This window comes from Garra rufa, chromosome 13 (genome assembly GCF_049309525.1).
Source record: "Garra rufa chromosome 13, GarRuf1.0, whole genome shotgun sequence".
Classification (NCBI taxonomy): Eukaryota; Metazoa; Chordata; class Actinopteri; order Cypriniformes; family Cyprinidae; genus Garra; species Garra rufa.
In genome coordinates this window covers 44,808,912-44,835,730 of record NC_133373.1, presented here as the reverse complement: position 1 = coordinate 44,835,730, position 26,819 = coordinate 44,808,912, and the positions used below count along the sequence as shown (strand labels likewise).

The 26,819-nt window shown below is 32.9% G+C and overlaps 2 protein-coding genes across 2 annotated transcripts; both read right to left on the bottom strand.

Annotated features, from left to right (window-relative positions):
• Positions 1-120: 120 nt before the first annotated feature.
• Positions 121-16,602, bottom strand: LOC141283709 (uncharacterized). The gene is made up of 21 exons (XM_073817023.1): positions 16,551-16,602; positions 15,894-16,008; positions 14,742-14,802; positions 14,400-14,525; positions 12,324-12,464; positions 10,896-11,021; positions 9,593-9,715; positions 8,406-8,528; positions 8,206-8,328; positions 7,922-8,044; positions 7,710-7,832; positions 6,763-6,888; positions 6,427-6,552; positions 6,249-6,341; positions 5,057-5,152; positions 4,879-4,974; positions 4,716-4,811; positions 2,975-3,076; positions 1,849-1,954; positions 1,656-1,772; positions 121-271 (listed from the first exon to the last, which is right to left on the bottom strand). Exons 2-21 carry the CDS (start codon positions 16,005-16,007, stop codon positions 193-195), a joined length of 2,220 nt encoding a protein of 739 aa, XP_073673124.1. The 5' UTR covers position 16,008; positions 16,551-16,602; the 3' UTR covers positions 121-192.
• Positions 16,603-18,759: 2,157 nt separating this feature from the next.
• On the bottom strand, positions 18,760-24,980 carry eef1db (eukaryotic translation elongation factor 1 delta b (guanine nucleotide exchange protein)). Its single transcript, XM_073816398.1, has 5 exons — positions 24,881-24,980; positions 22,988-23,072; positions 21,032-21,336; positions 19,186-19,380; positions 18,760-18,872 (listed from the first exon to the last, which is right to left on the bottom strand). Exons 2-5 carry the CDS (start codon positions 23,025-23,027, stop codon positions 18,834-18,836), a joined length of 579 nt encoding a protein of 192 aa, XP_073672499.1. The 5' UTR covers positions 23,028-23,072; positions 24,881-24,980; the 3' UTR covers positions 18,760-18,833.
• Positions 24,981-26,819: the final 1,839 nt, after the last annotated feature.

Genomic DNA, 26,819 nt, shown 5'->3' with positions numbered 1-26,819 from the left:
AAAAGCACTGAAAGCAGAAGTGATGTATGATGCATTGTTTTTATCTATCTATGGTAGTTCTGGATTTACTCAGTTAAACATTTGCACAGCAACTCAAAAAGGATCACACAATCACGTAAATAAGTCACATAAAAATACATTTATTAATCTGTAAAAATACACATGCACAATGTGCAAAATACACAATGTTGTTTATCTTGTTGTTTTGTCAGGACACTGAATCTTGTAGCCCACTCTATACGCCTGCAGATACACACGCGCCTGATTTATCCTACAAACACAGAAAACACATTACATTCATCAAAGTGACAGTAAAAATATTTCTATTTTGAACAAATGCTGTTCTTTTGAACTTTCTGTTCATTAAAGAACCTGAAAAATAAAATGTATGATGGTTTCCACAAAAAGCACAACTGTTTTCAACTCTGATAATAATCAGAAGCAGAGCAAAAAATCTGCACATTAGATGATTTCTGGAGGATCACGTGACACTGAAGACTGTAATGATGTCGAAAATTCAGCTTTGATCACAGGAATAAATTACATTTGATCATAGTCACATAGAAAACAGCTATTATGAATTGTAATAATATTGAATGTATATGTATAACTCATGAATGTCATGTATAACTCAACAAATGTTTAGTCTTGAACTCATTTCAGAATCCCCATCCAACCCCCCCCCCCCCAAAAAAAAATTATATACAAAAAAAATGCATGCAAAATATAGAAAGTACATGCATGCAAAATATAGATAATGCATGCATGCAAAGGATAAAAAATGCATGCAAGCAAAAGATAGAAAATACATGCATGCATAGGACCGAAAAAGCTTGGATGCAAATGACCAAAATTTATGCATGCAAAGTATAGAAAACGCATACACGCAAGGAATAGAAAATTAACTGAATAGAATCTGCACTGCACTGGAGAATCACTGTAAACTAAACAGAAGGATCAGTGCAAACTGACATTAACATAAGAATCAGTGCAGACTGAACCAAAACAAAGGAGCCTACAAAAGCTCTTTTGCATGCAAAGGCTGGAAAATGCATGCATGCAAATTTTAGAAAATGCATGCAAGCAAAAGATAGAAAATACATGAATGCAAAGGACCGAAAATCCTTGGATGACCCAAAAAGGATGCATGAAAAGTATAGAAAACGCATGAATGCAAGGGATAAAAAATTGAAAAAACTGAACAGAATCTGAACTGCACTGACGAATCACTGTAAACTTAACAGAAGAATCAGTACTAATGAAATGAATGGGTGCTTTAGGCAAAAATGCCACCAAAAATAACAAGAAATCCAAGATATGTGGCCAAAATAAATCTAATTTGAATTTAGGAAATTAAAAACTAAGCTAAACTCAAAGTAAAGATTCTGTGTGGAGACCAAATGTCCCCACATAGTTATACCAGTACATTTTGACCTTGACCATTTTTTTGGTCCCCGTGAGGAAAACAGCATATAAATCATATAGAATTAAGTGTTTTGAAAATCTAAAATAGCAGAAAGTTTTGTGTAAGGGGCAGGTTTAGGTGTGAGGTTAGAATAAGGGGACAGAAAATACAGTTTGTACAGTTTAAAAACCAATACATATATGTAATGAATCCATAAAACATGGAAACCCAACATGTGTGCGTGTTTGACCTGTATTTAGTACACAGCTGGACTCCCAGCGGTCCGCAGCGGTCCACGTAACTCTCCCGAAAGCCTTTCCGCACAGCGCGAGCCATACTGACCACTGTTGTCACAACGGGACATGTGCTGAAAGAGAGGAGGTGAGAGATGAGATTGTATTCTTTCATTCAATAACATCAGGGGTGTGTGTGGGTTCTCTTACAGTTTCTCACAGCGTATGCCACTCGTCCCCTTCGCGCACACACAGGTGTTCAGAGGCCCACAGATGCCACCATGCTGACAGGGAGGAACACACGGCGTAGTGACAGCTACACACACACACAAACACACACACAATTACATGAACACAGTGCAAACTAAACTGAACAGAATCTGAACAAAACAGAAGAATCACTGCAGACTGAACTGAACAGAAGCAAAAAAACACTACAAACTGAACACAAGATTCATTGCAGGCTGAACTGAACAGAATCTGAACCTCACTAAAATATCACCATAAACCAAAATAAACAGAAGAATCACTGCAAACTGAAATTAGCAAAAGAATCAGTGCAGACTAAACCGAAGAAAATGCATGCATGCAAATTATAGAAAATGCATGCAAGCAAACAATATAAAAAATACATGCATGCCATTTACAGACAATACATGCTTGCAAAGGATAAAAAATGCAAGCAAAAGATTTAAAACATATGCATGCAAAATACAGAAAATGCATGCAAGCAAATAATAAAATATGCATGCATGCAATATATAGAAAATGCATGCTTGCAAAGGATAAAAATGGCATGCAAGCAAATGATAGAAAATATATGCATGCAAAATACTGAAAATGCATGCATGCAAACTATAGAAAATGCATTCATGCAAATGATAGACAATGTTTGCATACAAAATATAGAAAATGCATGCATGCGAAGGATAAAAATGTATGCAAGCAAAATACAGAAAATGCATGCAAGCAAATAATAAAATATGCATGCATGCAAAATATAGAAAATGCATGCTTGCAAAGGATAAAAATGGCATGCAAGCAAATGATAGAAAACATATGCATGCAAATTATAGAAAATGCATGCATGCAAATGATAGACAATGTTTGCATACAAAATATAGAAAATGCATGCATGCAAAGGATAAAAATGTATGTAAGCAAAAGATAATATTAATGAGTGAAAACAGATTTGTTTAATTATTAATAACTTAATGTCATTAAAGTGAATTAATAATTATTAACTATGTTGCGATGTTAAATAATTACGCGAATGACTTATTACATTATAAATAATGATGTCACAGTGAGTTGAATACTGAATGATGTCACATGCCTGTCTCACAGAGGCTTCCAATAAATCCATCCACACACTGGCATCTGTTGAGTCCCACACACACACCACCGTTTCTACACGCCGACACACACCTGACAGGTTCTGAGGAGGAAAACACACACACACGAATTTTTAAATGTTTTAAAAATTATTCTCTTTTGCTCACCAAGGCTGCATTTATTTGATCAAAAATACGTTACAAATTCTATATATATTATTAGAATTTAAAACATCTGTTTTCTATGTGAATTTATTTTAAAATGTAATTTATTTCTGTGATCAAAGCTGATTTTTCAGCATCATTACTCCAGTCTTCAGTGTCACATGATCCTTCAGAAATCATTCCAATATGCTGATTTGCTGCTCAAGAAATATTTCTGATTATTATCAATGTTGAAAACAGTTGTGCTGCACAACATTTTTGTGATGTATTTTATTTTTCAGGATTCACAGATAAATAGACAGTTCAAAAGAACAGCATTTATTTGAAATAGAAATCTTTTGTAACATTATAAATTACTTTAGTGTCACTTTTGATCAATTTAATGCATCCTCGCTGAATAAAAGTATTAGTGTCTTTCAAAAAAATTTATTTAGTTTAATTTAAGAACATTAAATGTAGGAGTTTTTCAACATACCCTAACTGTCTTTAACCAGAATACACAGAGAACACGCAGAGCTAGACAAGACAAGCATTTGAGGTTAAAAATTATATAAATCATTTTGCTAGATAAGACCCTTCTTCCTGGGCTGGGATCGTTTAGAGTCCTTTAAAGCTGCATTTAAACTGCATTTTGGAAGTTCAAACTCAGGGGCACCACTGAAGTCCACTATATCGAGAAAAATCCTAAAATGTTTTTTTTTTTTCAAAAAACATAAGTTCTTTACGGTTGAAGAAAGAAAGACAAGAACATCTTTGGATGACAAAGGGCTGAGTAAATTATAGGGCTGGGCGATTAATCGAAAAATAATCGAAATCGACATTCAGAACCTATAATCGTTAAAATTTTTCCAGGAAGATTATTTCAATTACTTTCCCTTTAAAAAACACAAGCGCTCCGTTACGTTATTCCGCCGACATGTCGATGGAGAGCTTAAACAGTATTTATACAGTAAAAAGTATTTACAGGATATACAAGGGTAATTTTATTTAGAGGAGATACTGCTTATTTTCTACTTTTAATATGAAAAACATTGAAAATTATTTATTTTGTTTCCAATAGTGCAAGTTATTTATTTTCACTAATTTAAGAAAAATGTGACTTTTCGTTTTAAGCAATGCTTGCTTTAATTTCAGTTGTTCAACACTGATGTTCAATTAATAATCATAGATCGTAGATAGTGTGTTTCCTTCAATTATTTTAAAATCAAGTAATGCACCCTTCATCCAAAAATCTCTCGCTTGTAATATGTGAACATATTTACTGTACAAAACCTGTCAGTGAACTATGAGGGCAAAAAAATAATTATTATATAAATATAATTAAATATAATTTTATTAATAAATAAAATAATCGTTCATTAATCGTAATCGGGTTAAAATGTTCAATTAATCGAGATTTTGATTCTAAGCCAATTTGCCCAGCCCTAGTAAATTATCTGCAAATTTTTGTTCTGGAAGTGAATTTCTTCTTTAAATAGCAGTGTAAATGTGTGTGTGTGTGTGTGTGTGTGTGTGTGTGTGTGTGTGTGTGTGTGTGTGTGTGTGTGTGTGTGTGTGTGTGTGTGTGTGTTTGTTCACCTATCTGACAGCGAGCTCCTGTCCATCCGTCTGAGCAGCTGCAAGTGTGGATGTCCACACACTTCCCTCCATTCACACATGGAGGAGAACATAACGCTGCAAACACACACACCTTCAGTACACATCTACAGAAAACAATGCTTTAAATCACACACACACTTACGAGTGAGACACTGCGGTCCGCTGTAGTCGGAGGGACACTGGCAGGTGTTTGGAGCGACACAGCGTCCACCATTGGCACACGGCAGCTCACACACGGCTGAAACACACACACATTGTCATCAGTGTGTTTGTGTGTGTGTGTGTGTGTGTGTGTGTGTGGAGGTGCAGTCAGCCGTTACCTGTGTGGCAACCATCACCTGTCCAGCCAGGACGACACAGACAGACGTTCCACCTCATGCAGGATCCTCCATGAGCACAGGGTGGAGTACACATGGCTGAGACACACACCACAGTACAATCATAAAACACATGCATGCATGGATAAAAAAATAGCATTCAAAAATGAATACTTTTAATATGCAAAGACTAAAGGGGTCATCGAATGCCCATTTTCCACAAGTTCATATGATTCTTTAGGGTCTTAATGAAAAGTCTATAATATACTTTGGTTAAAAATTCTCAATAGTAGTGTAAAAAACACCCTTTTACCTTGTCAAAATCAGCTCTGCAAAAAATCAGCTCATTTTATTGCATGGGCCCTTTAAATGCAAACAAGCTCTGCTCGCCCCGCCCCTCTCTGATGTGGGATTATGAGCTGTAATGTTTACTTTAGCTGCGTTTAGCTGCATTTAGCCACATTTATCGGCGAAATTTGCCAACAAGCACATTATTAAGAAAGGCCATTTGCAAAGATGCATAAAAAACCCTTATACTCACTTCTGCTGTGGGTGAAGTTGCATCACCAGTGATTCACACGAACATAGATGCATATGTAGATCGGGATCGGCGCTTTCCTTTTAAAAATGAGAGTAATGTTGTCCTCTGCCTCTTAAGAGGCTCAGATGTCGGTAGTAAATGACGACTGCTATGTTCATTATTACATCCATCAAGAGAACACCTCAATCACTCAGTTAGAGTCTTCCTCTGCACCTGAGTCACACAATGGCAATCGTATTGGGACTGTTTCAGCTCGGTGAGGGCGGGTCTAATGTAAGGCGCTCATGTCAATCAACTGTGTTTTGTCACACAGACAAGAAGCTGAGAATGACCTGTTTTTATAAAGGGGATATTACTTTTAAAGATTAAAAAAATACCCCTGGGTGGATTTGTATCATTGTAGGGTGGTTGTGTACACAAACTGCCAACACACATTAATGTTCAAACAACATGGAAAAGTGAGTTTTGCATCCGATGACCCCTTTAAATAGACTAAAAGTTACAGTAAAGACATTTATCATGTTACTAAATATTTATATTTCAAATAAATGCTGTTCTTTTGAACTTTCTATTCATCTGTGAATCCTGAAAATTAAAATGTATCAGTTTCCACAAAAATAATCGAATAATAATTATATGATATTAGCTCATTACCCGAGCATCCTGGTCCAGGATATCCCGCTGGACAGTCGCAGGTGTTCGGAGCGACACACACTCCAGAGTTGAGACAGGCAGGTTCACACAGCGCTGGAAAATGAAGTATGGTCGTGAGGAGCGTGTTCTGGTCATTCATGTGTCATTGTGTCAGTGTGTATGAGTAGCTGTGACTCACGTTGGCATTTTGTCGGGTCGTCTTTACGCGACTCAAAGCCCGAGCGACAGCTGCAATTAAAACCGCCAGGGTAATTCACACACACCTGCTCACAGCCGCCATTAAAACTCACACACTCGTCCACATCTGCAGAGAGAGACTCAGTACTTAATAATAATAATAATAATTATTCAAAATGTTTGTATTTTACTCAATTAAAAACTTTTTGTTGATAATCAGTTAAAATAACAAACAAAACCATTTTTCTCAGATTTAGACAATTCATGCAGGTCATATTTATATAAAAAAATCCTGTGTGTGGTACTGGATAATATAAATCAGTTTTTTGTGTTTTACCGATACAGGTTCTTTGGTCTGTGCTTAGCTCCCATCCTGCTCTGCAGCTGCAGTAGATGCGACCCTCAGCACCCAATGAACAGATATGATCACATCCACCATTTCTCAGGACACATGAGGTCACATCTACCAAAAGAGAGATACAAATGCATGCATTAAATGGATGGAAAATGTATGCATTAAATGAATATAAAATGCATGCATGGAAAGAATAGAAAATGCACACATTCAAAAGATAGAAAATGCATGCAGGCCAAGGATATCAAATGCATGCATGCAAAAGATGCATGCACAATGAGGATAAAAAAGGCATGCATGAAAAAATTGAAAATGCATGCAAGCAAAAAATAGAAAGTGCATGCATGTAAAAGATATCAAATGCATGCATGCAAAATATAGAAAATGCATGCACATAAATGATAAACAAATGCATGCATGCAAGCAAAAAATAGAAAGTGCATGCATTTTAAAGATATAAAATGCATGCACGCAAATGATCGAAAATGCATGCATAAAAAGATAGAAAATGCATGCAAGCAAAAGATAGAAAGTGAATGCATGTAAAATATATAAAAAGCATGCATGCAAAGGATTAAAAATGCATGCTTGTAAATGATAGAAAATGCATGTACACAAAGAATAAAAAGGCACGTATGCGAAAGATAGAAAATACATGCAAGCAAAAGATAGAAAGTGCATGCATGCAAAGGATAGAAAATGCATTCATACAGAAAATAGAAAATGCATGCATGCAAAGGATATAAAATGCATGCATGCAAAAGATAGAAAATGGATCTATACATGCATCCAAAGAATAGAAAATGCATGCAAAGGATGGAAAACTGGATTTTCTTTTTTTTTTTTTTTATAAAGGAGTTGCTTTATAAAATTGTTCATGCAAAACATACTTCACAACACACACACACACACACACACGTATTACATACTGACGCAGGTGGTGTTGCGGTGGTCCAGCAGCAGAGGGATGGGACAATGACATTCGTGACCTCCTGGTGTGTTTGTGCACTCGTGAGAACAGCCTCCGTTCTGCAGTTTACACTCATCTATGTCTAAAAAACACACAAAAAGCTGTGAATGAGAACAGAAAACAGAAAGCAGACTCTTTAACTGGCCATATTTGAGCTGAAAGTGCACTGACCCACACAGCTGCGTCCATCGATGTGCAGCTGATACCCGCGTTGACACGAGCAGAGAAACGAACCCGCTGTGTTTGTGCAGGTCTGTTCACACGTGTCATTACTGCGCACACACTCGTCCACATCTACACACACAAACAAGTGCAGCAAACAAAACTGAATGAACCTGAAATGAAATTAATTCATTTCAGAAGAATCACACTGAAGTAAATTCAACTGAGTGGATTTGAATGTAAGTCTGACTGAGCTCAGTGGTGCTGAAGTCAATCCCACTGGTGTCTCACACCTGTGCAGTTGTGCAGATCTGCAGTGATTGTGTATCCAGTGCTGCAGATGCAGCTGTACGTCCCTGGCTGGTTTGTGCAGTCGTGTTCACAGAGTCCGTTATCCTGAGCGCATTCATCCACATCTGAGCAAACCACAGACATGAGCATCATCCTCATCAGAATATTATTTAGACTGCATGGATCCAGATCTCAGACTAACCATAGCAGGAGTGTCCGTCTCCACTGTATCCCTGAAGACACTGGCAGAAATACGAGCCGATGATGTTTCCACAGCGAGCGTTGACGTCACAGCCGTGATCCCCAGACAAACACTCATTTATGTCTGTGTGGATAGATTCAGAGTCAGCGTAGTTTAGTGAGGTACTACTATAGTTTTTATGAATAGTTTGAATTAGTTTTTATTGGTTTATTTTCCATTTTCATTTTTGTTATATGGTAAAATGGTAATTTTGCTGTGTTTTTTTTTAGTGGCTTTTGTTTTAAGATTTTATCCATTTTTTATTTTAGTTTTAGCTTGTTTAATTTTATTTAAAAAAAATTCAGTTAACATTTATTTTATTGCAAGTGACATTTTTAAATTGTAGTTTTAGATGTAGATAAATAGATTAGTTATTTAATTAATTAATAATAATAATTAAAATATTGATGTTTTATAATATAAGTATACATTTTATATAATAAATTTTATAAATCTCAATAATTCAACAACATATTTGTATTTTCCCAGTTCTCTCTCTCTCTATACATGCATGTATATATTTAAGAGAAATATGTTTTGTGTATAAGTTATTTACATATAATATAAATTATATGAATATAAATATATACATGTAAATATTTTCAAAATATATACTGTATGTGAGTGTCTTTATATATACACATAATAAATATACACAAAAAAGCATGCATGCAAACAATAACAATAAAAAATGCAAGCATTTAAAGGATAGAAAATGCATGCAAGCAGAAGATAGAAAGTGCATCCATGCAAAGGACAGAAAATGCATGCATGCAAAGGATAAAAAAGGCATGCATGCAAAAGATAGAAAATGCATGCATGCAAATGAGAGAAAATGCTTGCACACAAACAATAGTAATAATACAAATGTATGCATGCAAAGGATAAAAAGGCATGCATGAAAAGGATAGAAGATGTGCATCCATGCAAAGGAGAAAAAAATGCATGCACACAAAGGATAAAAAGCATGCATGCAAAGGATAAAAAATGCATGCAAGCAAAAGATAGAAAGTGCATCCATGTAAAGGATATAAAATGGAAACACACAAATGTTTAAAAATTGTTCACATATTTTTATTTTACATTATTTAATTCAGTTTTTGCCCCTCATAAACCTTTATAAAAGTTTCTGTGTCTGTGTCACTCACCTGTGCAGTATGTTCCGTTGCCACGGTAACCACGCTTACACACACACCTGTAGCTGCCCAGTGTGTTTTCACACTCGCCTCGACCGACACACACGTGCTGCTCCTCCACGCACTCATCCACATCTGACGACAACATCATCTGTTCATTCTATCTCTCTTTAGTTAAATACACACTCTTAAAGTTACAAAGTTACAACACACACTAAATCTATCATATAAAGCAGGTAAATTCAGCATGCAGTAGAAAGTCATGAGGAAACCTAAGTAAGCTTTCAGAGAGGTGAAACAATGCAGCATTAAGGACAAGTTCAGCAACTACCTTCACATATAAGAAAACCTGGACACTGAGCACCTGAGAGACACACAGACAGACAGACAGGTTAAAGGCAGACAGACAGGCTGTGAATATAAACAAGCCATTGGTTAAGAACAGCCAAAGCTTTACACAAACATGAACATCAACATGCGACTGACTCTATGATGTGAAAGGGTTCAACTTCTTCTCATACATTCAGTTAATCTAAAATGCATTCAAACTTTCCATATTTTCAGTTTTTTGTATGCACTTTTGTGGCAAATAAACTTCTGAGAATTAAGAAAAATCTCACTAATAGGCTGAAAATCTGAAAAACATTATAAGGTTATTGTATTGTATTATAAAGAATTCACAAATCAAAATGGGCATTTGTTACAATAAATAAACAACATTTATAAAAATTAATTTACTTCACAACAAAATCATTGAAAAATATTTTTTTAGAGTCATTAAATCAAAATCTTTGTTGCAAACAATATAGATGTTTTTAAAAACACAAACTATAACAAGAAAACATTTGAAAATATTTCTAATAAAATAGTTACTAACTAAACTAAAACTTCCATAAAACATTTTTTGTTACTAAACTTTAACTAAATAATTCAATTATTTATTTTCAAAGAGTTGCCAAGGAAACTATGAAATTTCAAATTGACTACCTAGATGCACTAAAATAACTAAAAAACTAAAACTTAAATAAAAGTTAATAAAAAAATATATAGGCATATTTAAAAAAAAAGACAAAATAATTTAAAATTAAAAAAAATATATATATATATATATATTAATAAAAACTATATTATATTACTTAAAACTAAAACAACCCTGCTTAGCACATGCATTTAAACTAGATTTGTAAAAGATGTCTCTTCATCATAATGTCTGTCACTCTTACTGAGCCAAGTGTAGATTCAGACACAGAACAAATGATAAAGCAGCGTAAGATATACGAGTTAATACTATGATCACAGACAGACAGACTCCTACCGACACAAGCAGCTCTGTCCTCTCTGAATCCAGTCTGACACACACACGTGTAGCTGCCGTCTGTATTCACACACACATTACCCAGTTCCCTCCGGCAGCTCTCTTCAAAATTACACTCGTCCACGTCTGCAGAGACACAGAACTGTGTTTAAACATTCAGCTGATATTCACACCACAATTACGCCAGAGATATGCAAAACGACACTGTTCATTTCATATACAGTTGAAGTCAAAAGTTTACATCCCCCTTTCAGACTTTGCAAAATGTTAATTATTTTAAAATGACAAAATAAGAGGGATCAAACAAAATGCATGTTATTGTTTAGTTAGTACTGACCTGAATAAGAGATTTCACAAAAAAGATGTTTACAAATAGTCCACAAGAGAAAATAAGAGTTGAATGTATAAAAATGACCCCGTTCAAAAGTTTACATCCCGTTGATTCTTAAAACTGTGTGGTTACCTGAATGATCCACAGCTGTGTTTGTTTGTTTAGTGATAGTTGTTCATGAGTCCCTTGTTTGTCCTGAACAGTTAAACTGCCTGCTGTTCTTCAGAAAAATCCTTCAGGTCCCACAGATTCTTTGGTTTTCCAGCATTTTTGTGTATTTGAACCCTTTCCAACAATGACTGTATTTTTTGAGATCCATCTTTTCTCGCTGAGGACAACTGAGGGACTCATATGCAACTATTACAGAAGGTTCAAACACTCACTGACGCTCCAGAAGGAAAAAACATGCATTAAGAGCCGGGGGGTGAAAACTTTCTGAATTTGAAGATCAGGGTAAATTTAACTTATTTTGTCTTCTGAAAAACATGTAAGTATCTTCTGTAGCCCTTAAAGGGCAGTACTAAATTAAAAAATGTGATATTTAGGCAAAATAAGAAAAATGCACAAATCTTAATTCTGTTCAAAAGTTTTCACCCCCCGTTTCTTAATGCATGGTTTTTCCTTCTGAAGCATCAGTGAGTGTTTGAACCTTCTGTAATAGTTGCATATGAGTCCCTCAGTTGTCCTCAGTGTGAAAAGATGGATCTCAAAAAATACAGTCATTGTTGGAAAGGGTTCAAATACACAAAAATGCTGGAAAACCAAAGAATCTGTGTGACCTGAAGGATTTTTCTGAAGAACAGCAGGCAGTTGAACTGTTCAGGACAAACAAGGGACTGCTGAACAACTATCACTAAACAAAAAAACGCAGCTGTGGATCATTCAGGTAACAACACAGTATTAAGAATCAAGAAGTATTAAGAATTATTTTCTCTTGTGGACTATATGTAAACATATTTTATGTGAAATATCTTATTCAGGTCAGTACTAAATAAACAATAACATGCATTTTGTACGATATCTCTTATTTTGCAGATTCTGAAAGGGGGGTGTAAACTTTTGGCCTCAGCTGTATGAAACACAGATACTAAACGCACCGACACAGTTGTGTCCATCGAGCGCCAGCACGAATCCCACCGGACACGAGCAGGTGAAAGATCCCGCTGTGTTTGTACAAACGGCTCCACTTCCGCACGCCTGCAGACCCGTTACTGCAGCTAACGCACACTCATCCACATCTATAACACACAATAACAACAACACAACACAATTATCACAGCCACAGTGTCTCAAACTCATAAACCTAGCTGAAAACTACAGATCAGATTTGAAGAAATGTGTCATTCCATCTCTTGCTCACCAGTGAATGGGTGCCATCAGAATGAGAGTCCAAACATCTGATAAAGCCACATATTTAGAGCTGTTTTGGCTTGTAAACAGTGCTTGATCTGTGCAGATTTCTCTCCTGTTTCAGACCAGACCACTTTTTCACTGGAGGAAGCAGTATTATGGATTCTAGACTTGTATTAATTTCTAGTTAAAAACATCTTAATGTAATCCACACCACTCCAGTCCATCAGTTAACATCTTCAGAAGTGAAAAGTTGCATTTTTTTAACTTCTAACCATTGCTTCTGGCTAAAATATGAGTCCATTATTCATAATAACGCTTTATCCAAGTCTCAAAGGTCTCCTGATGTCTCTATGTTTCTGGACTGTTTTGATTTTTAAACAGTTCTTGATCTGTGCAGATTTCTCTCCTGTTTAAGACCAGACCACTTTTCCACTGGAGGAAGTGTTATTATGGATTATAGACTTGTGTTTTAGTTAAAAACATCTTAATGATGGATTTGTTTCAGCTTTTGTCTTTTTAAGATGTTAACTGATGGACTGGAGTGGTGTGGATTACTTGTGGATTATTGTGATGTTTTTATCAGCTGTTTGGACTCTCATTCTGACGGCACCCATTCACATCCACTGGTGAGCAAGTGATGCAATGCTACATTTCTCCAAATCTGTTCCTATAAAGATTTTTGTATTTCCCCACTTGAACATATTTGTCTATGAACTTCTAAACTGATGGATCCTCTGCAGTGAATGGGTGCCGTCACAATGAGAGTCCAAACAGCTGATAAAAACATCACAATAATCCAGTCCATCAGCTAACATCTTCAGAAGTGAAAAGTTGCATTTTTTTCAACTTCTAACCATTGCTTCTGGCTAAAACATGAGTCCATAATTCATAATAACGCTTCTTCCAGGTCTCAAAGGTCTCCTGATGTCTCTGTTTTTGGACTGTTTTGGCTTGTAAACGGTGATTGATCTGTGCAGATTTCTCTCCTGTTTCACACCAGACCACTTTTTCACTGGACGAAGCAGTATTATGGATTCTAGACTCGTATTCTAGTTCAAAACATCTTAATGTAGATTTGTTTCAGCTTTTGTCTTCTCAAGATGTTAACTGATGGATTGGAGTGGTGTGGACTATTGTGATGTTTTTATCAGCTGTTTGGATTCTTATTCTGACGGCACCCATTCACTGCATTTGTGAGCAAGTGATGGAATGCTACATTTCTCCAAATCTGTTCCCATGAAGATCTGCATTTTTGGTTGAAATCCTTTGTATTTCCCCACTTGAACATGATGATGGATCCTCTGCAGTGAATGGGTGCCGTCACAATGAGAGTCCAAACATCTGATAAAAACATCAAAATAATCCACAAGTAATCCATCAATCCAGTCCATCAATTAACATCTTGAGAAGCGAAAAAGGACTGTTTTGGCTTGTAAACGGTGCTTGATCTGTGCAGATTTCTCTCCTGATTCAGACCAGACGAGTTTTTCACTAGAGGAAGCGTTATTATAGATTATGGAAGTAATGTTTAAATGCCGTAAAGATGGATTTGTTTCTTGCAAACATGCAGCCTTTGTCTTCTCAAGATGTTAACTGATGGACTGAAGTGGTGTGGATTACTTGTGCATTATTTTATCAGCTGTTTGGACTCTCATTCTGACGGCACCCATTCACTGCAGAGGATCCATTGGTGAGACAGTATTGGAATGATACGTATCTGATGTTCATAGTTTATTTTCTCTTTTAATTTGAAGAATCTTTCTGAGAAAGTCAGTTGACATGTTTATATCATGTACTCGTGTTGAGTTTTTCTTGCATACCTTTACATCCCTCTGCGCTCATCAGGTAACCACGAAAACAGCTGCACAGGTAAGATCCAGGTGTGTTTGTGCAGTTGGCATGGTAACCGCAAGGCCCCGGGTCGCCCTGTCGACACTCATCAACATCTGTAAGACAGCAACAGTACATTTAATATAATTATTTATTATTTATTAACATATAATAAAAAATTTATAACACTTCCAATGAAATTATACTACCAAAGATCTTAGACTTTAGTCAGACACTTTATTTACAGGTTTGTCTATTCTTGTGAGGGTCAAATATCCTCGTAATAAGAGTAAGAAGATATTTTTGTAAGTGTGTGTTCGTTTGTGTTTGACCTGGTAATGGAGGTTTGTTCGTCGTATCGCTCAAGTTGCCAGTAGAGAATGTAAGTTCAATCTAAATGCAAACACACATTCAGGGTTCATTAAAGAAAAACTAAAAGCATAAGACAATTTTAGTTACTTGAAATAGAAAAAAAAAAACATTGCAATTAAACTTGAATTGTGTGAGTACTGTGTATATTTATTATGTATATATAAATACACACACATGCATGTATATATTAAAGACAAATATGCTGCTTATATATCAAAAATATTTATATATATAATATCAATTATATGAATATAAATATATACATGTAAATACATGTAAATGGGTCAAAGACGAAAAAGGGTTTAAGCAGAAAAACAATTCGTGTAACACTGCTTTAAATTGTTGTTTTAAAAAAAATAAATAAATAAAAAGCTTTCAGTTTAATTTAATTGCATTTTTGTTTTTCTAAGCAAAAAAACCCCAATTTTTTTTATTTTAACCAAATTTTGACATTTTATTCTCCAAGAACTTATTTGAAACCTTAAAAAAAGACACTTTATTTACAATTACTCATTTTGCATTTACATTTAGTTTCATTTTGTTTACTTAAATAACTAAAACAAAAAAGATTAGTGAAATCTTAAAACCTTAACTAAAATTAAAATGAAATATAAAAACATAATAATAATTAACAAAAAATATATACATAAACATTCAGATTATTAATAAAAACTATAATAGTACCTATAAAAGAACATTAATTATTTAAAAATAACTTAAATTAAAAGATTATTAATAAAAACTATAATAGTACCTATAAAAGAACATTAATTATTTAAAAATAACTTAAATTAAAATTCAAATATATTATTAATTATTAAAAAAAATAATTGAAATACATTCTGCAAATGGTAAAGAATCTTTTAAGTACATGTAACAGTGGTATTTATTTTACTGAATTTAACTTATTCTGATTTGAACATAAAAACAACACATTTGTGTCAGGACCTTTTCGGTATTGTAATAATTGAGAATTACGTATGTGAATGCTTCATTGCCATGAAAACAATTAAATAGATAAAAAAAGGTAATTAATGCATTAATTATGAAGTAAATGTTGTAAAATAACAATATAATGCATATAAAAGAGTGAAATCCACCATGAATCTGACCTGGTCTGTGGTTTGCTGTGTGTCGCTGTATTTCAGAACTTCATTGTCCTCTTGTTCAGTGCTGAGAGTCACAAACATCATGAGAAACACTGACAGACACCGCCTGACTGACATCCTGCAGAAGAACATCATTCAATCACAATCTGAGAAACCAGAGCCATCAAACATCTGAACAAATGCAGTACAGCAGAGTCTGAAGAGCCCATAAAACACTTCAAAGGGAACAACAGAGTTCAGACAAAGAGCTCCATAAAACTGCTGCGGGTTTGGGGGTCGAGCTCATGTCAAGCCCAGACATGAAGAAGACAGTCATCATCCTTCTTTAACACATAAACACTTTCCTATTCACAAACTATATACATTATACTATACATTACATATGCAGCCTATATTTGTCATGCAAACACAGATCTGACTTTTAAACTCGTGCAAACAATTTAAGACACAAATAGTTGAGAAATCAAAAACACAGCTCACATATACATACTTTTTGTTACAATGCATTACAAAGCTGCAGTGTATAGCCTACCCTACATCATGAAATGATTCGCACAGCATGAAGAAACTTAAACATCCACAAGCAAAACAGAGCATAGAAGAAAGATTCAAAATCATCTCTTTGTGTTTAATTAAAAATGATTTTACTTCAAAACTCACCTGGAATAGAGCGGATCTCTAGCAGCACAACGATCGCAGCGAGCAGATGCTGGATTTCTGAACGAGTCTTTTGATTGACTCGGGAATCACGACTCCCAAATGAATCCCGAAATGAATCGTGAAATCAGAAATGACTTTGCGTGTGATTTAAGACGCGGTGTTTCGTTGAAGAAATAATTTAGTTTTAACATGAACATTGCTATTAAAGCACAAAAAAACACATCGCAGGTTTCTGTAATGATTGAGTTGTTCTTTTAAGTGATTCGTTCATTTGAATCAAATAGACGCGAGAATCCTGAGTCACTCCAGCGGAGTGAAATTGATTCCACATCCTGGAGTTTAACTCTTTCCTGACCATTTATATTGTACAACAATAACAAAGTATTGTAATCTGGGAATGTAAATGTAGTTGAAAGAAAGAATACAATTAAAGAGTTATTAAAAGTTAAATGATTATTTTAAAGCATCAATCTCTAAATAAAGAGCTCAGCATACATCATAATTGAAAACAATTGATAAATGACTGTAAATAGCAACGGTTGTTCTGACACATTTAAATTATGTTTCAAGTCTTTTTTTGGTGTTTTTATATTCATCTAATCTGAATATCTATCCATCAGATATCTACCTGAATATATATGCAGCTAAATATCAGTCTAAATATCTATACACCAAATATCTGAATATCTATCAAATAGCCTATGTATCTAAATATCTGTTTACAGATACTGTAATATGAAATTGATGGAGGTCAAACAACAGATTAATGAGTTTTCTTCCAAATCTCACAAAAAGCTTATGGAAAAACCCTATTGATATATACTGTATCGCCTTTTTTATTTGACTAATTTTAATTCAGCTATTTGCCCAGGCCACATTTTGCATTTTCATTTAGTTTTACTAAAATAACTAAAACTAAAAAAATATTGAAATCTATATAGGTATGAAAAAAATAAAAAATAAAAATGGCAAAAAACAAACAACAAAACCTAAACTTTAATTGAAATATAAAAACATTTAAAATAACAATAATAAAAAAAAGATTAATAAATAATCATTCATAATATTAATAAAAACTAGTACCTCAGTGACACTACAAAAACGAAATGCTATCTTAAAGCACAAAAACACAGCGCAGATTCTGTAATGATTGAGTTGTTCTTTTTAGTGATTCGATCAGTTCAGTTGAATCAAATAGATTAAAAATAGATTGAATCCGAGTCTGCTAAAAATTGTACTCAAGTCCGAGTACCCTAACTCTACTCAATAGTAGTGTAAAAAAACACCCTTTTACCTTGTCAAAATCTCAACTCATTTTAATGCATGGTCTCTTTAAATGCAAATGAGCTCTGCTCGCCCCGCCCCTCTCTCTTCTGGGATTATGAGCTGCAATGTTTACTTTAGCCCCGAAACTTGCCAACAAGAACATTATTAAGAAAGGCCATTCGCAAAGATGCATAAAAAACCTTTATACTCACTTCTGCTGTGGGTGAAGCTGCATCACAAACAATTCGCACAAACAGAGGCAGAACATTATGTAGATCAGCGTCGGTGCTTTCCTTTTTAAAAACGAAAATAAACGCTAATCCTCAGCATCTTCAGCGGCTCAGATGTCGGGAGTGAATGACGACTGCTATGTTCATCATTACATCCAACAACAGAACACCTCAATCGCTCAATCTGAGACACGATGGCGATCGGAGTCGGACTGTTTGAGCTCGGTGAGGGCGGGGCTAAGGTAAGGCACTCATGTCAATCAACTATTGTGGGAGGGGCCTCTGTCTGTGTGTCGTCACAACAAGAAGCTGAGAATGACCTGATTTTAAAAAGGGGATATTACTTTTAAAAATTAAAAAAATACCACTGGGTGGATTTGTATCACTGTAGGGTGGTTGTGTACACAAACTGACAACACACATTAATCTTCAAACAACATGGAAAAGTGAGTTTTGCATCCGATGACCCCTTTAAAGAAGAACTGAAAAGGATCACGGCAACGTAGTTCATTTTGCGTATTGTCCTTCTTGTAAACAAAAATAACTTACTTCATAGATACATTGTCAGGAAGCTATTTTCAAGGGCTTTCCAGGCCTTACATTTCAAAAAGTTAAATTTAAGTACTTTAAGCACCTTATATGAAGCGTGTATCCATCAAATACCTGAATGAGAGATGTGGTCAGCATAAAAGACAGAGACCAAGACAAACAAATACGTTTGAGTTCTTTTATTAACCGATATCCATCCAGCAGCAGAAACGTGATTGTTTACATGTTTGTGTGTGTGTTAGATCTTGTTGAACGCTGCGACATCCACACTCTGAACCTGCAACACAAAACAAACACGTCAAGCTTTACATGGCATTTGAAGACTAAGGTGCGCAGTCAAAGGTGCCATAGAATGTGAATGAGCCACTCTGTGAAACAGCCAATCAGAGCAGAGCTCATTAATATTCATAAACCTTCCAAATAAGGTAATAACAGATCATTCTAGGGACAAATCCTTGGGTTGTAAATGGACCAGTTTCTAGAGAATGTTTGCCCTTTCCTATTTCATATACCTTCTATGTAGATATCACAGAACAATTTAAAATATCGTATCAATGCATTCTGACACCTTTAAAGAGAATGTTACTCACGTAGTTCTCAAACTTGGTGATCTCCTCCTCCAGGAAGTCTGTTCCCACCTTGTCGTCCTCCACCACGCAGTTGATCTGCAGTTTCTTGATGCCGTAACCCACAGGAACCAGTTTGGAGGCGCCCCACAGCAGCCCATCCATCTGCACCGACCGCACGCACTCCTCCAGCTTCGACATGTCCGTCTCGTCATCCCACTGTGAACGCAGATTAAAAACAGGTTGTTGACTTGGGTCCAGGCATTGAAATGAGCTTTTTCACTCACCAGCCAATTTAGCTACTACATTTTTAAGTTACCGGCCATTCATAACTTTTACTAGTTACAAAACCAAGGTTATAATAGTTTAGCTTTTTAAAATTTGTTTCATTTCAATATAGTTTTTAAATTTGCAATACAATTTAGTTTCGTTTTTATTAATTTCATGAACAATTTTGTTAGTTTGACTTTTGTTTTTATTTTGTGAACACATTTCTATTTAGTTTTTACATAGTTTAGTTTTTTAGAGATCATGATTTCCACGCAATTCTAAATTAAACAAAATAATGTGAGACAAAATATCAATTGCTGCAGTCTATTTCAGTGTTTAATTCATTTGAATGAATTATTAAAGGAACACTCCACTTTTTTTGGAAACGGGCTCATTCTAGGTAACAAGTTGAGTTTTACCGTTTTGAAATCCATTCAGCCGTTCTCCTGTTCTGGCGATATCACTTTTAGCATAGATCATTGAATCCTATTAGACCAATAGCATCGCGTTCAAAAATGACCAATGAGTTTCCATATTAGTGACCCTGGACCACAAAACCAGTCATAAGGTTAAATTTGACAAAACTGAGATTTATACATCACATGAAAGCTCAACAAATAAGCTTTCTATTGATGTATGGTTTGTTAGGATAGGACAATATTTGGCCGAGATACATCTATTTGAAATCAGAAATCTGAGGATGCAAAAAAATCAAAAAGACTGAGAAAATCACCTTTAAAGTTGTCCAAATTAGGTTCTTAATGCATATTACAAATCAAAAATTACATTTTGATATGTTTACAGTAGGAATTTTACAAAAAATCTTCATGGAACATGAACTTTACTGAATTTCTCAATGATTTTTGGCATAAAAGAAAAATCTAAAATTTTGACCCATACAATGTATTTTTGGCTATTGCTACAAACAAACCCCAGCGACTTAAGACTGGTTTTGTGGTCCAGGGTCACATTTGTCCTATTTAAAACTTGACTCTTCTGCAGTTATATCGTTTACTAAGACTGGCAGAAAATGTATGCACTCTGTATCTTAATACATCGTGTTTCCTTCTGGAGCATCAGTGAGTGTTTGAACCTTCTTTAATAGTTGTGTTTGAGTCCCTCAGTTGTCCTGAGTGTGAAAAGATGGATCTCAGAATCACACAGTCACTGCTGGAAAGGGTTCAAATATGCAAAAGATGCTGGAAAATGAAGAAGGATTTTTTCTGAAGAACAGTGCTCAGTTTAACTGTTCAGAACAAACAAGAGACTCGTGAACAACCATCACTAAACAAAAAAACAATCGTAGATCGTCCAGGTAACCACACACAGTAATAAAAACTAAGGTTTCTCAAACTTTTGCAGGGAGTTATTTTAATAATTTCAGCTATTATTTTGTATTGTGGACTATATGTAAACATCTTTGATGTAAAATATCTTACTCAGGACCGTACTAAATAAAAATAACATGCATTTTGTATGATCTCTCTTATTTTGTTAAAATTATTCACATTTTCACAGATTCTACAAGGGATTCCCAAACTTTCACGTACCACTGTATATAAAAAATATACAAATCAACAATCCCTGTAGCAGCACTCACAGGTTTGACGTCTAACAGGATGGATGATTTTGCGATGAGGGCGGGTTTTTTGGCCTTTTTGGCAGCGTATTCCTGTAGCCGCTGCTCTTTCAGTCTCTCGGCCTCCTCGTCTACTTCTTCATCGCTGCCGAACAGGTCGATGTCGTCCTCATCCTCATCTTCCTCTACCTGTTTGGCTGGAGCAGGCGGGGCTTTCTGAGGAGCGGCGGGACCGGTGCCGTTAACGGTTGGTGGTGAGGACCGCTTCTCCAGCGCTGACACACGACTCTCCATTTTTCCGAGAGCAGAACGCAGCTCCTCCACCACTGAGAAAAACAATGACAACAATTAATTAAGTGCTTGCAGGAAATTAGACAAAATGCACATAAATGACAGCTCATATGCAAATATGATTACTCACTGTTGTTCAGTTTGAACGATAAATATGTGGCATTATTTGACCATGTCTGGATGTAAATATTATGCTTTATTTTATATAAGGTTTGCTACAATTAAATCCAATGCATGTGATTAAAAGAGATAAAGACTTTATGCTTAAATGCATGCAAACAAGGTATTTTTAATCAAAACGTTTTGTTATCATTAAGTATAAACTATAAGTATAAAGTAATTAAAGTATAAATATAAGATTAAAAAAAAACTAAAAATAAAACAAATTACGTAATGTAATTAACTTGAAGCACTAAAATGACCTTGAAATAAAATAAAAACTGAAATGAAAACATTAAATGAATATTTAAAAGAACAAAATCTAACAAAATATTTTTTAAAAATCCAAAAATGTAACAAATTAAAATGAAAACTTAAAATAAAAGCTAATTCAAAAAATGTATAATAATTATAATAGTAACAAAAACAATAATACTATATGAAAGAACATGGTACAAATAACTAAAAATTTCATTCAAAAGTGAAAATTAAAGCCAATTCAAAACATTAATACAAACAATAATAGTATATAAACACACAATATAGTAATAAGAAGCATATAAAAGCACATACTAAAATTACTAATAAAATCTGAAAATAAAAGCTACAATACCATGCAATGCAATATTTATTTGCAAAGCACATTTAAAAAATAAAATACAATATAAAAATAACCAAAGTTGACCAAAGTGCTGTACAGAAAAGAATAAAAACTCAGAAATGAGATGAATAAAACAATAACATTTTTTTGAAAAGATATTAGAGAAAAGCAAATTCAAAACATCAATAAAAACTATAATATATAATTAAAAAACGATATTAATACTAAAAACCATAATAACATTTATAATAAAATTAAAACCATTTATAGTACCACAGTAAAATGACTAAATGTTAAACTAAAGCTGAAATGAAAACTATGAAAATAAATGCTAATTCAAAATACTAACAAACATTTAAATAGTATAGAATTATTACTCAAATAAAATATCACTTGCAGGGGTTAAAAAGAACAAAAACCAAAACTTAAACTAAAATGAAAAGGAAAATGTAAAATAAAAGCCATTTCAAAACATTAATAATAACTATAATAGGCCTAGTATATAAATAAACTACAATAGTAATAAAAAAATACATTAACTATAACTCTATGAAAGAACATAGTAAAAATGACAAAAAATTACATTGAAAAGTGAAAATTAATTACTAAAGAGTAAAAATAAAATTGAAATGACAACTATGAAAATAAAAGCGAATTCAAAATACAAAAACTATAATAGTATAGAATTTTAGTATCGAAGTAAAATAACACTGCATGCAAACATTTATAATGTTGTTTAGTGAATAGTTTTTAGTTTTTTGAGACTAGTGACTGCTTCTTTTCTAAACACAGTTCATGCATTCGTCCTCAAAATGACCAAATAAATCATATGAAATCAGAATGTGAATTAGTATTGTTAAATATGTTCGATTTTCCATCCTGACCGAAACACAAATGCAAGGCTATGAGAATCTCATAACACACACCTTTGTGTAGACTCTGGTTCTCCAGTTCCAGATTCTTCATGCGTGCTGCAAGCTCCCCAAAATCAGCAGCGCTGCCTCCACCGCTCTAAACACACACATCACAATTCCCATCAGCCCCTGCTCCAATACACAACTGAACAGTGAGAGAATCATGTCTAGGTACAACTACACACAAACAATACTAACTGAACAAACAACTAAAGTCTATTACTACACTAACACTACACTACACAACACAACATAGATTTTGCTATTTTGTCAGAACATGCAATGTTTACATTTTGATTTTATAATTGGAGATAATAAGTTTAATTTGTTTCTGTGAATCACTTTAAAATCACTCCATGATTAAAAAAAAAAATGTATAATTCGTTTAGTTGTTCATTGAGTTTTTCATTAACTCACAATCTCCAGTTTGGAACTCTATATTGGTCTGTACACACTAAAAATCACTAAATAAATAAATAAATAAATATTCCTTCTTGTTTTTATTTTTCATGTTTATTTTAACTTGATTATATATTTTTTAACAGCTTAAAAATTAATAATTTATTTTAACCCTCAATCAAATGTTCATAGATGTTCATTTAAATATTTTATCTTTTTGGGGTGTTTTATTTTTATTGTTTGCATTTAAAAACATATTTATATAATTTGTATGATTCAAATAATTATTAGGTTAAGAAAATTAAGGAATTAAATATATTTTGCAATATTTTTTAATGATTAAAATTAATTATTAGTGTTTTATTAACTCACAATCTCCAGTTTGGAACTCTATTGGCGCGTATACACTAAAAAGCACAAAATAAATAAATAAATAAATAAATATTCCTTCGTTTTTATTTTTCATGCTTTTTTTTTACTTGATTTTATATTTTTTAACAGCATCAAAACAAAGTATATATATATATATATATATATATATATATATATATATACTTTTTTTTGATGCTGTTTGATTATAAATAAATAATCAAATGTTCACAGAAGTTTAATTAAATATTTTATCTTTTTTTGGTGTTTTATTTTGATTGTTTGCAATTAAAAACATATTTATATAATTTTTTATAATTCAAATAACTATTAGGTTAAGAAAATTAAGGAATTAAATATATTTCTTATTTTTTTTTAATGATTAAATTAATTATTAGTTTTTCATTAACTAACAATCTCCAGTTTGGAACTCTATATTGGTGTGTATACACTAAAAAGCACAAAAATAAATAAATATTCCTTCTTGTTTTTATTTTTCATGATTATTTTAACTTCATTTTATATTTTTTAATTTTGTTTTCTTAAAATGACTTTTCACTACCAAAAAAAAAAAAAAAACAAGGGTTATTATAGGTAAAATAAAAGCATAAAAAAAATACTAAAATAAATTAAAATATTAAAGCAACTACATTTTAGCAAACATTTCTCATTTTAATGTTGTACTAAAAATATTAATAAAAAAAAAAAACTGAGATTCTGAAAAAAAAAATATTAGTATAGTAAAAGTATATATATATATATATATATATATATATATATATATATATATATATTTTATAAATACAAATAAAAACTACTACAGAAAAAAAAATACAATTATATATATATATATATATATATATATATATATATTTATTTTTTTATAAATACAAATAAAAACTACTACAGTACCGCAATGACCTAAAACCACTGATACAAACCTCACCACAAAGATGCAAAAGTGTTTGGTCTGGTTTCACAGCAGAAACATTAACATCAAATCTAAACAGAAATGCATGCAAAGATTTCTTCTGAAACTTTCTACAACACGCATGCAGGCATGCACACGTGTCACGCGCCGGCCGTCTCTGGCGTGAGCTGCTTTGGTGTGTGTCACACACACACACACACACTTACAGGAGATGAGCGGTGGGAGGGGTTTGATATTTTAGGGGCGGAGCCTCTACTTGGCTGCAAGGTTGTCTTCAGCTACAGGAGAGATCATTATGAGGAAAGTGCAGATGAAGGAAGAGAATAGAGCTGCCTACTTAGACAGCATTTCAGAGACATGCTCAACACAAAGACTGATCCAAAAGGAAGACAGTTTTTGCAGAAAGCTGGCTAGACGGCTATGTAGGCAGTAGACAGCAAGACAGCTCACTAGGGTTCAGAAACAGTGTAGAGCTGCACGATTAATCGAAATCAAACCACTTACAAGCTAGTTGTTGGCAACAGAACAAAAGCTTCATGAGATCCCTGCGTTTTTCTGACAAAATAAAAGCTTAAACTTGGGAAAATAAATTAATAAATAGATAAATATATGAACTGTAATTGTACAGTTGTACTGTACAATACTAATATTATTATTGTTTTTAAATGTTATTATGTCTTAAATATGCTGTAAGTGTACAAATAGTAAAATTTGTTTTAATATACTACTGTATTAAAATAAATAAAATATAAATATTTTAATATACTACTACTACTAATAATAATACTACTAATAATAATATTTTTGCAAACTTGTGACTTAATGTCAACATAAAAGCTCAGTTGCTTTTAAAAATGTAAAAAAATACTATTTTATTGTAGATTTAAAGTTTTACTGTAAAACAAAATCATTGTATTTTTCTTAATACACTGATTGTTTTAAATAACATTTCTAATTTAAATTTAAAATTTAAATAAATTTAAAATTTATTTAGCAATAACAACAACATTATTACGTTTCTAATTATGACAGCCATATTTTTAGTGTAATTTTACAGTTGTACTGTAAAAACAAAAAAATCATCAATATTGTATTATCTTACTTTTTATAAACTAATATAGTAATAATGGAAAATTATTATTATTTTTTAATATTTTTATTATTACATTTTTAATATTTGTTATAGCAATTTTATAGGTGTAATGAATTAATAACTATTTTTTACAGTGAAATATTTTGATTTTAACATCATTTGGCAACAATAACATTATTATTATTATAACAAAATCATTTTGATATCCTATTTAATTTTTCAGAAGAGATCAGATGTGCTAATACATTAGCCACATTTAAATGCAGACTCAAAATTCATCTGTTCAGTTGTGCATTTATTGAATGAACACTGTGCTACGTCCAAACAGATTGCATTACTCTATGTATAATCATTTTTACTGTGTTAATTAATTTTAAATCAATTTTTTTAATTATCTTAAATGTTCTTAAATTCTCTGTTTTTACTGTTGTGATTATTATTATTAATTTTTATGATTTTTATGCTATTATGATTTTAATTCCTTTTATGTACAGCACTTTGAATTACCATTGTGTATGACATGTGCTATATAAATAAACTTGCCTTGCCTAAAATAAAACATAGATAAATTAGTAAAAACAAATGTAGACATAAAAAACCCCAAATAAAAATGACAAAAAAATAATAAAATAAATTTAATTTTAATGAAAAATGCATAAAAATAAAAGCTTGGCGGTTTAATGTTTGATAATAAAAAATAAAATAAATGACTTGAAAATATTTCTTATTTTAACATTTCATTTAGTTGGCAGCAACAACGACAACATTATTATTTAAAGTCATTTTGATATCCCATTTAATTTTTATTAATATTATTCATTCACTTTATTTCAGCTACTTGCCAAAGCAACTTTGCTCATTTACATTTACTTAAACTTGATGTTCTAAAATAACGAAATAATAAACAATAAATAAAATAAAACATAGATAAATTAGTAAAAACAAATGTAGACATAAAAAAATGAATAAAAATGACAAAAAATAAAATAAATAAAATAAAATTTTAATGAAAAATGCATGAAAGTAAAAGCTTGGTGGTTTAATGTTTGATA

Bases quoted from the DNA above. Each gene is read 5' to 3' on its own strand.
- LOC141283709 (XM_073817023.1), bottom strand. From the start codon at position 16,007: ATGTCAGTCAGGCGGTGTCTGTCAGTGTTTCTCATGATGTTTGTGACT. The intron at 9,716-10,895 runs GTAGGAGTCTGT...TGTTGTCGTCAG, and splicing joins GGACAGAGCTGCTTGTGTCG to ATGTGGATGAGTGCGTGGAG. The intron at 4,812-4,878 runs GTAAGTGTGTGT...GTGTGTTTGCAG, and splicing joins CGGACCGCAGTGTCTCACTC to CGTTATGTTCTCCTCCATGT.
- eef1db (XM_073816398.1), bottom strand. From the start codon at position 23,027: ATGAAGAATCTGGAACTGGAGAACCAGAGTCTACACAAAG. The intron at 19,381-21,031 runs GTGAGTGCTGCT...CTGCGTTCACAG, and splicing joins TCCTGTTAGACGTCAAACCT to TGGGATGACGAGACGGACAT. The intron at 18,873-19,185 runs GTGAGTAACATT...TTTGTGTTGCAG, and splicing joins TCACCAAGTTTGAGAACTAC to GTTCAGAGTGTGGATGTCGC.